General features: G+C 40.3%; 1 protein-coding gene across 1 annotated transcript in view; it reads left to right on the forward strand.

Moving 5' to 3' along the window:
• The first annotated feature begins 365 nt into the window (after window positions 1-365).
• The window catches only part of Cystm1 (cysteine rich transmembrane module containing 1), a 66,751-nt gene continuing 51,646 nt past the window's right edge, over window positions 366-15,470 (forward strand). Inside the window, exon 1 of the mRNA XM_023560468.2 lies at window positions 366-679. Coding sequence (XP_023416236.1) covers window positions 510-679 — 170 coding nt within the window. The 5' untranslated portion in view covers window positions 366-509. The remainder of the gene's footprint in view (window positions 680-15,470) is intronic.

The following is a 15,470-nucleotide window of genomic DNA, read 5'->3' on the forward strand; positions in this document are numbered from 1 at the left end:
GGGGGCGCCTGCCGGAGTCTCGGGTGTCAGCTGCAGCGCAGCGGGAGGAGAGACCCTGAAGCCGGCCTAGCCTGCGGGTGGCGCCCGCCGAGCCGGGAGCACTGGCGCCGGCGCCTCGGAGGTAGCGGCCGGACTCGGCTCGCCCTGCGGCTCCGCGTGCAGCCCCGCCCCGCGCGCGTTGCCAGGGAAATCAGGTGACTCGCGGCTCGCAGCGCTCGGGGCGGCTGTGACGTCAGGAGCGCGGCTGCTCTTCACTAACTCGCGGCAGGTGCTTCGCTTTCAGTACTGGCTTGTCCAGTTTCCGTCGGCCCCCACTCGACCAGTGTCCAGACAGTTCGTAGAGAGGAGCGGAGAGGTAAGGCGAGGCAGACCCGGGCCGGGCTCGGCGGGCATCCGGGAAGGGTGAGGCGCGCGCCCTGCGCTCCTCACAGGCGCTCCTCACAGGCGCGCGCGAGGCCGGGCAGTCCGGGGCGCGCCGGGAGAGCGGCCGCCTGCCGCTCGCCCACCGGATGCCCGCGGCTTCCTTGCGGTTCTCCCGCCCGCCTGACTTCCGGGCGGTGGACTGCGAGGCTCCTTGTTTTGCGGTCGCGCGTCGCCCCGCCGTCTGGCTGAGAGCGGGGCTCGCCGCACCCCGTCTCGGGAGACTGCCGCCTCTGGCTGCGAGTTCTGGGGCGCTGCTGTACGTGCTCGGAGCGGCGCCCGCGGGAGGGCGCGGGAGGCCGCTGCGGGTGGGAGCCAAGCCGGGTGCGCTGGACGGAGGGGACGTCGAAACGTTTGGGCGCCGAGTCCCCGCTGCGGCTCGGGAACCTGACCGCTACCCGGGGCGCGGACTTGCGATCTGGGAAGCCCTGTTGGAGACGCGAGGTCTGAAGGGGGAAAATGTGTGTAGGCAGAGAGAGGACCTCCGCGGCTGGGGACCTTGAGCCCTAGCAGAAACTCGGTTTGGTCACTGGGCCAAGTGCTGGGTGTATCTGAGGGGGAAAATGAGTATAGAGAATTATGTCAGAGCCAGTTTTGAGGCCTGATGTTTTACTGTGCTGTGGGAAGCCGTTGACTTCCACCCCCAGCCCCTACTAGTGGTTGAACCCAGGGTCTCGCACAAATACTCGGCAAACGCTACGCAGGGCTATACTCCAGTCAGCCTTTTAAATTTTATTTTGATATCGGTTACCCCAAAATTACTCTGACTGGCTTCGAATTTGAGATTCTTCTGCTCTGGCCACCTGAGTAGCTGGAATTACACACGTGTGCCACCATGTCCAGTTTGAGCCATTGAGATACTGGCTGGATTGGGGTAGGGTTGGTGTGACAGTCCAAAAAGTGACAACACCCAAACTCTTGTCTGATGGGACTCCTGAAGTATTTATTCCAGACGCATGGTGGGGTGCAGGCAAGCAGGTGCCCCTTAACGAACCAGCCATTGTCAGCAGATATTTTAAAAATTTCTTACGCAAAAAAAATTCGTATGTGAGAGGGCACACCCAGCAGCTTATTTTTCTTGTATCTCATTTGAGTACATTAAATAACTGGCTAAGAGCTGTGTTCCCCTCCATATTCATGGAGATTGTAGTTCCACTGCACTTTGCCCCTCAGAGATTTCAGTGTCTGACATCTCTAGGGTGAAATTCAAATGCCAGGTGAGTGGTAAGAGATATAATTAAAAGAGAATCAGAGTGCTGGGGTTGTAGCTCAAAGAGAGAGAGAAAGAAAGAGGGAGATCAGCACCCAAAACATGAATAATGGGACATTGGGTAAATGTAGTTGTAAAACAAAAATTTCTAGCCCAGTTCCTGCCATATTAGCTTCTCTTTGTGGGCTTCTCTGTGAATTGCTTAAATGTTTCTTGGTTTTTTTGTTTGTTCAGGTTGGTTTGGTTTTTTGTTTGTTTGCTTTTTGAGACAGGATTTTGCTATGTACTCTAGTTCAGACTGGCCTTGAACTCACTGCGTAGCCCAAGCTGGCCTCAGGCTACATAGTGAGTTTGCAGCCATCTTCTTGCCTCAGCCTCCTAAGTGCTGGGATTACAGGAACAGTCTCTTACAGCAGGGCAAGATTCGTTAAATGTTTCAGTTTCTTGAGAAACAGGAAGAGATGTTTTTGTTACATAAGGAGGAGTGATTTGGTGATTTATAGTTGTTACCATCCCTGAAATATATTGTTCCGTGAACAAAGATCTACCCAGGTATCCATTTTGTATTCATACTTTAAAAGTTTTGTTTTCTGAGGGGACATGAAATGGCTGAACCTTGCATTAATTTATACTGTATTTATTTGCCTTCAGAAAACAGAATTGGACCTTCAGGAATCATGTACAATAAAAGACAGTTTAGGGAATTGCTAAGAACTTAGGAGAGTGACTACAGCTGGTCTGTGTATAAATGTAGAAATCAGCGCAGCACTCCAGGGAGACCAAGTCCAGAATGGAGAATCCTGGGGAAAGGGAACTTCCAGGCAGGTCAGTGATCATTCGCTATACAAGAATCCCCAAGATAGGTGATTTTAAAAAGTTCCAAAGGATGTAAAGATTCACAGTGGTTTATAAGGGCTTACATAAGCTTCCTAATATTCCCTGGAAATTAGATATCTTTGCCACTTTTTTTAATGTTTTTTTGTTTTTTTGTTTGTAGTCCAAGGTGGCAGGATCACGTAAGCCCACTAGTTTAAAAATAGGATGGCCCACAGAGAAAGGCTCCATCTTAACAAAACAAAACAAAACCAAAAAAACCACCTAATTAAATAAAGAAAAAACTATAAAATAATTTTTATTAACCATTTTCTAAATCTCTTTGATCATGTTTGAATTGGACAACTAATTATACTTCTCTGGAAACATTCCACCCCTTCCTTCCCCAGACACAGTGACTATGTGCTGTCAGAGCAGTTAAGTAGGCCAAGAGTTTTTGGAAATTTTCCCTGCTTTCATTCACCCCCCACAAGTTTTCTCATTAGTAAAAAAGTTAAGGCTTCATTGTCAGAAAAAAAATGTTAGTGTGTTTTCCTAAACGCAAGAGATGATAAACAACAGGGCCTGCAAGGAAATGGTCTCTTGGGCGCAGTTGAAACCAAGTGGGAGGCATTGGTGTGCCAACCTGAACACTCAGAGCCGTCATCTTTGTCACTCGAAGCCATGGACAGGGCACACCTTTCTTGGCACAGAAACATACCTTGACCTTCAACCACATAATGATCAGAAATCTTAATAGGGGTAACAAGGGAATTAATGAGGAAACTGTGTGAAGTCAGCTTTGACTTCCTCGGAAGCAGGCTGTTTTAATTTTGGAGTGAATGGTGTATTTTGAGGTAGAAGTTATAAATTTATAAAAGTCTCATTCAAATTCTAAAGCATTTTTGCAATTTTTTCCCCCTTCGAGTCCATAGAGTCAGCCTATATCTGGATGCCAGGGGTTAAGTGAATATTTGTATTCCTGTATAAATAAGCTCAGTTTGTTCAGTACTTTTTAGTCTGGTCTTGGGTCTTTCAGAGTGCCTACTGTGAACCAGTAATACCATAGGCTGTTAAGTTGGTAGCTTCCCGTCCAGCATCCTTTTAGTAACAGTGTTATCAAAAATTGTCTCAGCCCTGAAAAGTGTTAGTCATGAAGCTTGTCAGAGACAAAAATAAAAATAATGCTCGCTAAATTGGGTAAAGTAGTAGTCAAGCCACCAGTCCTGCTACAAAATTTAGTAGACTTTCAAGTGCTTGTTGAAGTACCAGAGACTATATGGAGCTATGAAACCATCTTTTAGACTTCTTGGTCAGGTGTAGCTCACTCACCTGAGGGAAGTTCAGATGAAGACACTTCCTGTTTTTCTCAAGCTGAACTGAGTAATGTATTCTAGACCTCCAAGCTCCCCAGCTTGAGCAAGGCTACTAATTGGCTTGGCTATAAAATGGGAGTCAGCAATTAAAAAGCAGAATAGAAGCAAGGGAATTGATGTGAGTTGACCCTCCAGTCTTACAACCAAAAAGATTCACACTGCTTTGAACACTGTATATGAAGGGCTCTTCAAAAAGAAATGAATTTGGACTGCTGTCTTTGTAGCTTTTAGGAGACATATGTGAAGTATTAATATCTCTGACTTACAGTGGTTTGACATGGAATTTTTCTACTTTCTGATGATGATGTACGCTTACAGTCATTTGATTTTTTTACTTATTTAACAAATAACAAATATTTAACAAATAAAATACTTACTTTACTATTTAACAAATACTTTTTAATAAAGTACTTTTGTGCTTATTTAACAAATAGCAAATAATTAACAAGTAAAATATTTAGCATTTTATCATAAAATAGGTAAATGTTCTGAGTTAAATAAATATTCTGAGCATGTTGAAGGTAAGTGAGGCTAACCTGTGGTGTTCAGTTGGTTAGGTTAACTACATTTTTTATTTACAATATTTCCAAGTTATGATGAGTTTATCAGGACATAAGTCAAGGAGCCACTGTAGTGAGTCAGGCCTCAAAGGCAGATCTACGGAACTGGTTGGGTCTCATATCTAAAGTTAGAGACAGATGGTATAAATCCAGTCTTTGTAGGCAGCAAGCCCATGGTATGACTTTCCTGCAAACAAAGACTGATTTACGTATTTTTTGTGCTCTCATTAGAAGGTTTATGGGAGTGTTGGTATTTGTAGTGTGAGGTGAGTTACTTTATCTGGATTTACTCAATAGAGAGTAATGCCTTACTCAGTGATGCCTATCAGTAGTTCCCTGGTAATTTATGCTAAAGAATTGTTAACTAGTTCCAAGACTGTTCCAGAAAAAATACATCAAACTGAAAACTAGATACACTAGGTTTTCAAAGAAAGGCAGGGGATTGGTTGAACAGTAAAAGTATTTAAGGAGAAGAGACATGAAAACATGCTAGACTCTTGCTACATTTAATTCCAGTGCTAAACATTTACGAATCAGCCTGAAGTACCAGGGCTTTAGGGGATCAATTGGGGATATTATGTGTGAAGAAGGGGACATCTGTAGAAACACCTAGCGCGTGAGTCCTAAGCCTAGTGCCTGCTGCCACTAGTCTCCTGGACAGTCTGGGGTCTGCCTCCGTGCCAGCCTTTCCTCCCAACACTGTCCTCTCTAAAGCTGATCTAAGCTTCCATCACAGTGTCTGCATCTTTTGTCCCTGCTAATTTTGTGGGATATGATTCTTGTTGTTGTTGCTGTTGTTTGTTTCTGGTTTTGTTCTGGGAGGGGTGTACGAAAATTGAACCAAGAGCCTTTATATTGTGCTACATTTTTAATTTCTGATTTTGAGAAAATTTTGTTAAGTCATTCAGTTACCCAGGCTGGGCTTGAATTTGCATCCCACCTGCCTGAACTTCTCAGAGGGCTGGGATCACAGGACTGCACTGCCAGGCCCAGCTCTGGCTTTGCTAACTATGTTGAACTATTTAGCAATCTTTACTATTTGGTGGTGGCTACATGGAAACTCTAGTGAGAAGTGGTTGTATTTACGGTAAGGAAAGATTCCAAATGTTTCTCACACTTCGTTTATGTTCCATTTGCATGATTTTTGTCTTACCTCTATACTATCTTAAGAAATGCTCTTTTTTTTAAATCCTAAAATTTATTTTAAAAAGAAAGTGCATCCTTGTCTTAAATCGCAAACTACTATATCACCTGTCACAAATAGAAGGTAAATATGAAAAGTTAAAATGAAGTTGTTTGTTAATGCTTCTCAAATCATGCCACATAACCCACATGTAGAAATACTGCCTGCACCTGTAGGTGTGACTCACTAATAGAGAGCAAGCAGCAGTAGCTAGGTGATAGGGATGATGATGGAAGGCAGGCCTTTGGACAGTACCCCTTGAGTCCTGTCCTAGGACTCGGGTTTCTAATACTAGGAAGACCACAGAATCTAGGAGCTAAAAAGAAATGAATACAATGCAAAATCACTGGTGTTTTGATACAGAGTTTACCAAAAGGAGACTGAGGAGTGATGAGGCTGTAGGCTACATTAAATTCAGGGGCCTAGCTTCATTGGTACTGTGATATATTATTCTTTCTTTGCAAATGTGCTCTTAGAAAACTATTTTTTCTTAGAGGCTGGAAGGATGTCATCTTTAAAGAACTCATCAGTTCCCCAAAGTACTTTGAGTCCGTTGTCTTTCACATATAGAGGACTGGAGCCAGGTGTGTGGTGGTGAATGCCTATAATCCCAGCACTTGGGAGGCTGAGGCAGGCTGATGGCTATGAGTTTGAGGCCAGCCTGAACTTCATAGCAAGATCCTGTCTCAAAAAACCACATATAGAAGACTGTCTTTGTGGATGTTAGTTATGACAAGAATCTGAAGTTGTCTCCAGCTTTCCAGCTGTTTTCCATAAAGCCTGTGCCTTTAAAAATTCTATGAAAACAGAAGAAATGGAAAGGGTGAGCTGCCTGGGGGTTGTATGATCTTTTAGGGTGCCATGTTGGGTAGGCAGGAGTGGTACTTGTGCTGTAAAGTGAAAATTTCTGTTGTCTGTTAAGAGTTGCCTGCAGTGTTAACTGGGCTGTAGCTCCCTGCAAGGGTCAGGAGAGTGTGCTTTTGTGCTGGATCAAGGTTGGTAATCATCAGAAACCAGGTGTGCTTAGTTGAATTGCTAGTGCATTAAGCCATGGGGGCCGTTTTCTAAAGCCAGCAAGATTTTAACTTTCCCACAAAGCCTAATCTAATGCCCTGGGGGGGGGAGGCAGAACCTGTCTTTTAGGGGCGATCCTGGTGGGGGACTTTGCCTGAGAAGTGGCCTGGTTGGGCTTGTTGGAAAGGATGGCCTGTTCCTTTCTAGTGTGTGCTCTCAACTTGGCAGGGGGCAGAGTTCTTCCCTTCTCTCTCATGGCCCTAACCTTTCCTTTTATTTCCCCAATTCACTTTTTGTTAATAGCTTCCTCCCTTTTCCATTCCCTTCTGCTCACTGCTGCCCTTTCTTTTGATGTTTCTCTTGCTGGGCCTCATTTTCTCTCCATTCTCGCTTTGAGGGTGGACTATTTGAAGTTCCAGACTTATATTGCTGACATGTATGTCGCACTGACTAAATGTAATTCAGAGGCCCCAGCCTTTTTTCTGAGGAAGAGCCAACCTTCGCTTCTTCACTGACTTTTAGGTAGCACCACTGATGGGGTACTGAGTGAAGACCCTGAGTGGTGGGTAAGATGGGGCATGCCCAGGGGGCCCTAGCAGTATGTTGGGTTGTATGTGTGCATATTTACTGCTGGAGCTGTCAGTAAAGGGGCTGAAGTCCCTTTGGAGACTCCTCCTTTAAGCTGAAAGCAGAAGGGAGTCTGAGTTTAGGCAGTCCTCTGTGCTTTGCTGAGGACCTGATTTATAACTCTGCCTCTGGACCTGTGAAAACCACCTTCAGCATACCTGTGAAATCTGGGGAACTTTGTGCTTTTTCTGATAACAGATTAATGGGATTTTTAAATTAATTATTTTGAGACAGAATATTGCTGTGTAGTTTAGGCTGGCCTTGAATTCATTGTGAGGCCCAGGCTAGCCTTGAACTCCTAGCAGTCTTCCTGTTTCAGCTTCCCAAGTGCTGAGATGACAGACGTATGCCACCATGCCTGGCTAATGGGAGATATTTTTATTTTCATATTTTTCACAAAATAATGTTTAATGTTAAAGTTTGTTCTTAACATATAGTTATTTCATAAATATTGTTGAGTGATTATTTACTAATATTGTCTGACATAGCTTTAGCTTTAGCTATGTGACTGCTTAATAATAACTACAGAAGTAATAACTATAGAAAATAAAAGTGCAATGATTTGAAAACCCACCCACTTATGGGGCTGTGCTGACCATCACCTCATCCATGGCATACTGTTCCATCCTGCAGATGCTCTGCACTTTTGACATTGCTGTTTCTGGTGGAAGCATGAAGATTGAAGTAATCTGAATTTTACCAAAGCTGTCAGTGTGGTCATCATTTTCTCCTAGAAGTTGCCTCTACCTTCCCCAACTAGTCACTTGTGTACTTTGTGTGCTCACAGGACTGTGCTTCTGTCTTAACTTGATTTTGTGATTGCTGATGTTACTGTACACCTGTCTTGATATCTGAATGGGGACTGTCTCTTTCTAGTCCTTGTTCTAGTAGTGTCTGGAACCTCTAATGCTAACATATAGTCAGTGTTCCTGGAAATTTTCATGAAATGAGTAAATGATGTGTGAATGGAATAAACTAGTATATCAATGCTGAAATTTAATGAAAACGATGAACCAGACATGGATGATATGATAGCACAAAGTTAGTAATTCAAATGCAATTTTTTAACCTAACAACCCACATTCAAAATTATGTCTGAGATTCAAGAAAAATTGAGGACCCTACAATATAAAATAATCTATTTATAAAGGCCCTATGTAAAGGCCATTTAAAAGAGGCTGTTTTAGGGCTCTGGGTTTTTAACACATTCACAAGTCCATAATTCCTATGTCTCACTGCAAGTTGGCTTGAACCACTAATTTTATTAGTAAAAAGACCAGGAAACATGATTATATCCATTTCTACCGTCAGTGGTACAAGCTGCTTGAAGGAGCAGCCAGTAGAAACTTGTTAAAATTAAAAAAAAAAAACTTTTATTAGTACATGTTTGCAGTACACGTGTGCATAACACATTTTAACTTTATTTTCCCTGCTGCTGTCCTCTCCCCATCTTTGGTCCTCTTCCCATTGGCTAAAAATAGGTGTTTGTTATTAAAAACAGCTGTGTAAGTAACAGAGCCCGTATTTAAGGGTGGGGGGATATGCATGACTTCATGCTTTGATAGTAAGAAGGGTTGGTCCAAAGTGGGAAAACCTGTGTATAACCAAAATAAACTTTTGTTTCACCCATTATACTCAGCCAAGTGATCGCTTAGTTTGAAACAGAAAGAAAACATTTAAAGACTTTAGAGGACCAATGTTTTCTTGTGAAAAAAAGAATGACAGGTATTAAAAATCACAGCAAAAAATAGATGGAGGCTAGATTAGCAAGAAATTAGTAATAGTAATAAAAATTGGTGTATTGGAAATGGATAAATCTAAGGAAACAATCTAGCCATTAAAAAAAAATGAAGGCAGCATAAAAATAATAGAAAGCATTAGACAACTGCTCCCTTCCCTATACATGGATTCTCCTATTGAAAATTTCAGACACATAGATGGGTGTAAATATTAAAAATTGTCCGTAATTTCAGTACCCAAAGAAAACCACTATAAGTGCTTTTTTCACTGTTAGCTGTGGTAGCACACATCTGTAATCTCAGAACTCTGGGAGCCTGAGGAAGGAGGATTGCAAGTTTGGGTCTAGCCAGAACAACTTGAGACAATCTCATAATTAAAAAAAAAAAAAAAAAAAAAAAAAAGAACCTGTTCAGGTTAGAGTATGAAAATCTTAAATGTCCAACTCTATAAGTTTATAGCCTTTCTGTACACAAACAACAAACACACTGAAGAGAAATTAGGAAAGTCACACCCTTCACAGTAGCATCCAAAAAATGAAATATTTAGGAAACAGTCTAACAAAGGAAATAAATACCTATATATTGAAAATTATAGTACTCTGAAAAAGGAGATTTAAGAGGGTGTCAGAAAATGGAAAGATATTTGTGAGTGAAAATGACCACACTTCCAAAACTGTTAAACAAATTTAATGCAGTCCCGGTAAAAATACCATAAGCATACCTCACAAAGCTAGAGAAAATAATCCTAAAATTCATTTGGAACCAGAAGAGACCTAGAATAAGGGGACAGGGATTTAGCTAGGTAGCTCAAGCACTTGCCTGGTAAGCGTGAGCTTGATCCCTAGTACAAAAAACAAAAGACCTAGAATAGCAAAGGCAATCCTGAACAACAAAGGCAAGGCAGGAGGTATCACAATCCCAGACTTGAAATTATACTGCAAAGTTACTGTGATAAAATCATCATGGTACTGACAAAAAAACAAAGTTAGGACCAGTGGAACAGATTAGGAGATGAGGACACAACTACAAATACACTCAGCCACCTTATTTTTGACAAAGGGTCAAACATGTTCACTGGAAGAAGGCCTCTTTAATAAATGGTGCTGTGAAAACTGGCTCTTTACATGCCAAAGACTAAAACTAGATCCATGTTAAACTAAAGTCAAAGTTAACCAGAGATCTAAGTATTAATAAATCTGCTGGAAGAGAAAGTAGGTAGAAATCTCAAAGACATAGCTGCAAGTGCAGAGTTCATGAACCCAAGACTGCACAGGAAATACTTCAAAGAATCAACAACTGGAATTTCATCGTATTAAAAAGGTTTTGCACAGCAAAAGAAATCTGTGAACAACACAGTGAAAAGACAACCCACAGAATGGGAAAAAATTTTAACCAATTGTCACCTAGATGAAGGACATGTAAAGAATTGAAAAAAAGTCAGACCTCTCCCTCCAAATTCAAAGACTCAGTCAAAAACTGGGCATCTAAGATGAATACACACTTCTTAGATGAGGAAAAATGGCAAATATATGAAAAAATGTTCAACATGACTGGTCATTCAAGAAATGCAAGTTAAAACCAACATTGAGATTCCATCTCACCTCAGAAATAATAGCTGTCATCAAGAAATTAACCAATAACAAGTCCTGGAGGGGCTTTGGGGAAAAAGGAACTCTTCTTCATTGTTGGTGGGAGTGTAGACTGGTGCAACCACTGTAGAACTCAGTATGGAGATTCCTCAAAAAAACTAAGATTAGAGGTCCCATTCTACCCTGTTATTTTCCTTCTATCTTACCAGAAGCATTAAAAATATCATACCACAGTGATATATGTGCACCCATGTTTATAGCAGCACAATTTATAATAGTTAAATCTTGGAAACAACCCAAATGCCCATCAACAAGTAATGGATAAAAATGATAGGGTCTTTTTTTTATACACTAGAATACTACTCAGCCATAAAGAAGAGTAATCTTGCAACTTATAATAAATGAGTGCTATTTGAGACCATACTCATAAGTGAGATAAATCAGACTTACGTGTGTAAACATCATATTGTATCCCTGGTGTGAGAAACTGAAAGAGTAAATAAGATCTAAAATGTACAGTAGATATTGTGAAATGGGAAGAAATTATTCAAAAGGAAAAAGGAACTAGGATGGGTAAAGGGGGTCAGTAGGGGAAAGGGGGAAAATGCAAGTCAGTTATTAGTGTCTCATTAAAAAGAAAGGTTTGTGTTAATATCATTTGGAGAAATTTTTATGCCCATATCTCGTACACAAAGTAACCATTTTCAAGATAACAACATATAATGTATTAGCTATTATTATTCTCTTACTACTTTGTTAAAAAATTTTGTTTTATCTTTTTTCCATAAAAAAGTTAGTTGAGTTTTGTTGTTTGTTTTATTTTTGATACAGAGTCTCTCTATGTAATCTAGGCTGTTCTTGAACTTGCAACAATCCTCCTGGCTCAGCCTCCCAAGCACTGAAGTATGCACCACCATGCCCTGCTCTTGAATTTGGTTTCTTTTGCTTATCTTTGCTTAGGATTTATCCATGTTGTGCGTGTAGTAGTCTTTTATTTATTGTTGGCGGGTAGTTTTCTACTGTATAAATATACTTTTATCTGGCTTGCTGTTGGTGACCATTTGGATGGTTTCCTATTTAGGGCTATTTTAGCTTCAGCTACTTTGAACAGTCTCATTTATGTCATTTGGTAGATCTGTGCTCTCACTTCCCTTCAGTATATCATTCTGTGCTGAATGCACTATGATCCATAGCTCAGGATCCCATAGACTACATTGTCTAGTGACCTGGTACCATCTTAGTTTGTGTAAATATATTCTGTGATGTTTGTACTCAATGAAATCCTCTAATGATACATTTCTCAGAACATATCCCTGTAATTAAGTGAAGAATGTATACCTAAAAGTAGAATTCTGGGGTTATAAGGTAAATTCTGCCAAAGTCATGAATATATGGTATGCATTTTTCTAAAGCTTGATTTTTAGCTTTTATTATAGTCTGTCATACTTTGTGAATTTGTGTGTGTGTGTGTGTATTATAAGGGTAAGGACTAGAATATCCAGTTAACCCAGAATATTTTTTAAAAATACTACCTTTTATATTTTTGAACTGCAGTGATAGATTTCTGTTAAAATAGGTGATTATACTGTATGGGCTTGGTTTAGGACTCTTCTTTCTGTTATATTAATCTGTTTATCAGTATTTGTATTAAAGGAAGTTTGGATCAGGCTGACCATATAGCTCTAAAATTTGTTCAGTGATACTGAAGATTGAACCTTGGGCCTCATAATGTGTTACATCTCTAGCCCGTGCCTCCCCCACACCAACCACTTTTTAATGTGCTGTGTGTGCGTGTTGGTTTTGTTGTTGGTTGATTTTTGAGGCAAGATCTTGCTAAATTGCTCAGGCTGGCCTCAAACTTGCAGTCCTGCTTCCTCAGCCTCCCTAGTAGCTGGAATTACAGGTGGTGTTGAACCTCACTGCTTTCAAAGTTTTCTTGCATAATATTATATTGTACTTCAAAGCATACATTTAAAACAAGAGCTGGGAGCATAGCTCAGTGGTAGACCATTTGTTATGGCATGAGGTCTTGGGTTTAATGCCTAGCTACATACACACAAGTTGTATGCAAAAAAATCCATCAGCTATTAAATGCATGTTACCATAACACCATAATTTTAAGTTTTTAAAAACTTTTTGTACATGTGTTATTTTATTTTTTAATTTTATTTATTTATTTTTTATATATGGTCTAGCTGTGCAGTTCAGGCTAGCATTGAATTCACTGTGTGAGTAAAAGAGTAAGTTGAAAGAGACAGCTATTTGAGCTCACTGTGATAGAGACAGCTATTTGAGCTCACTCTGATTCTGCTGGCCCCAAACTTGTGGCAGTCCTCCTACCTTAGCCTCCCGAGTGGTAGCATTATAGGCGTGCAGCACAGCACACACCAACTGGACATGTAGGATTTTTTTTCCTGTTTTATTTTGGTCTTTTTTGTTGGAGGCTTTCCTCCTATGTCTGATGATTGTTATTCATTAATGTATGAAGCAATAAAATGTTAATTAGAAATTCTGCACACAGTGGCTTTACTTTGGGTAATTGGATGAATCATTTCTTTGGTATTCTCCCAAGCATTAATAGAAGTAAGTTTCTGAAATTTTATTTTTCCACAGGAAAATTTCCATTTTATTGCCATCAGAATCAATGCCACTCTACTAGGTAGATTGTAATTTAACAGTTTTTCCAAGTTATTTTTTATTTCCTGGATCTCTGTTCCAATGAGGACTTCAATAGTGTCCTATCTCCATGAACCGATTTCACAAAGAATTGATTCTGTTTCTCATTGTGTGGTTGAATGACTGCTAATCCTGTGACTTTGACTATGTCTTGAATGGAATCGTGGGATAGCACTGTTCAGTAATCTATTAATGACTTTTGGCTGCTGTGATATTTGAGCTGTTCCTTTCAAAGCTTTGATTTGTCTTTAATGCTACATTCTCCACTGTTTATATTTGATCCTTGATGTAATGCTCCAGTATAGTAGGGTTTGCTTTTTACCTGACCTAATTTATAAGGGAAAATGCTCATGTTACAAAGTTCAGTATCATATCTTAAATTTAAAACTTTTTTGTATTTTGGTTTTGTTATGTAGTTTGCACTATACTGCATCAGTGTTAAGGATTCTTTCATACTTTGATTTGCCTCTTTACTAGCTAGGGAATAATTGATTCACACTGGGTGAGGTTCTGCTTTTCAAATACTAGCCTAAGATCTTTGATCCAGCTCAGATGCCTTTTTCTGTGACTTTTGCTGTTCATTTTCTAGGACTTTTTCCTGCTTAGAAGAAACTGAAAATAGAACCAAGTCTTTATTCCTCTGAGATGACAGTTTTGGGAATGCAAGAAAGGCATATATGTGAGAGGGGGTCATGGTGGCTGGAGCACCTTTGGGGTTTATCCTTTTTATTAGTGTCACTGTGAACAGTGGATGAGGCCTTTCCTCTAGATGTTTCTCAAGTCCTCAGACACAGGGGAAAAAGCACCTAATAAAAATAAGGGGGAGGTGTGATTGAAGAGAAGGATATACACTCTTGAAAGAGATTTTGGGGCCTTCAGGGAGAGAACCACTCAGAATAGTAAGAAATAGATGCAAACATGTGGATCAAGAAAAGTTAGGCAGCTCAGTGTGTTGGCATACCTTATAATCCCAGTAATCAGGAAGGTGAGACAGGAGGATCAGGAGTTCAAACCCAGGCTAGGTTACATACCGAGTCCTTGCCTCAAGAAAAGAAAAAAAAAAGTTGTGAAACATGGAGACCTGAAGTCCTAATTTTAAACCTTTCATTGTTTTTTCTACTCGCTGCTTGCTGTTCTTAGAACATTGTCTTTAGAGAAATGTAGGTCCAGACTTTGTGCAGAATGAGAATGATCATTACTACAAAGTTTTGTTAAACTAAACAAGTTAAACTACATTTTTAATGAAATTAGGTCGCCAACATAATTTTCATGACATAGTAGTTACGAGGGCTGAACTTTATTTCTGTGATTTAAAAGTAAATAATGAAATGGTCAGATGGAAGGTTAATGAGACTGATACCTGTGTTAATCAGGGCTCACTAGGTGTTTCTATAGAGGACAGAAGAAATAAAATGCAGATATGGCTAACATTTACCTATGCCGATTCAGCTGATGATAGTATTAGTCACCGTGAAACTTTGATTAGGAAAAGGGAAAAGGCTTCCTTGATCGCGGTGTGGTGCTGTGTTGGTGCATTGTAGAGATCAGAGAAGGAAAAGACCTCTTATTTCTTTTTTGAGTCCCTTTTAAAGATAAAGAGTCTTGAAAATGGGGGCCAGAATGCATCTATGGTAAAAAGAGAGACTCTAAAACTAGCCTGATTCCATAATACAAACTTTTAATTTCTTCCTTCAAGGGATTCTCTTCACCCCATTGTCTCTTACTGTTTTTAAGGCCTTATCCCAGCAGTCAATTCACCTCCTTTTCTAAAAATCATAGTCCTTTTGGTTATCTTCCCAACCACTTGCTCAAGGGAAGGATTTGAGCCATATTGATACCTTATCCCCACTATGTAGCCTAATGTCAGGACACTGAGTCAGTACTACGTAAGTGCAAGTTCGATTAAGTGTTAGTCATAAGGGCTCATTACTTACCTTGCCATTGGTTCCCACAACTGGGAAACTTTATAGAAGTAGATTGGGTCAGACCGGACTTCAATCTTTGATTTATGAGCAGTTAAAAATGATCTGGAATCCCATTTCTTTGCTTTTTTCTACTGTGCCTTTCTGAAGTGTTCATTTCATCTTAAGGCTGAAAGGACTATAGATTAATTGTCAGGAATTTTGTGGACCATGTCTTTCTAGACTTTGTATGTACCTGTTTTAAGAAGAAAGGAAGATAGTGTTAGAGTTTTTTTACTGATTGAACCATTTCAGAATCAATCCTAGTGGTCAGGGGATGCTGCTCATGTTTGGCTGAGTCC

This window comes from Cavia porcellus, unplaced genomic scaffold, assembly GCF_034190915.1.
Source record: "Cavia porcellus strain 051 isolate PalLab524CR breed Dunkin Hartley unplaced genomic scaffold, mCavPor4.1 scaffold_21, whole genome shotgun sequence".
Lineage (NCBI taxonomy): Eukaryota > Metazoa > Chordata > Mammalia > Rodentia > Caviidae > Cavia > Cavia porcellus.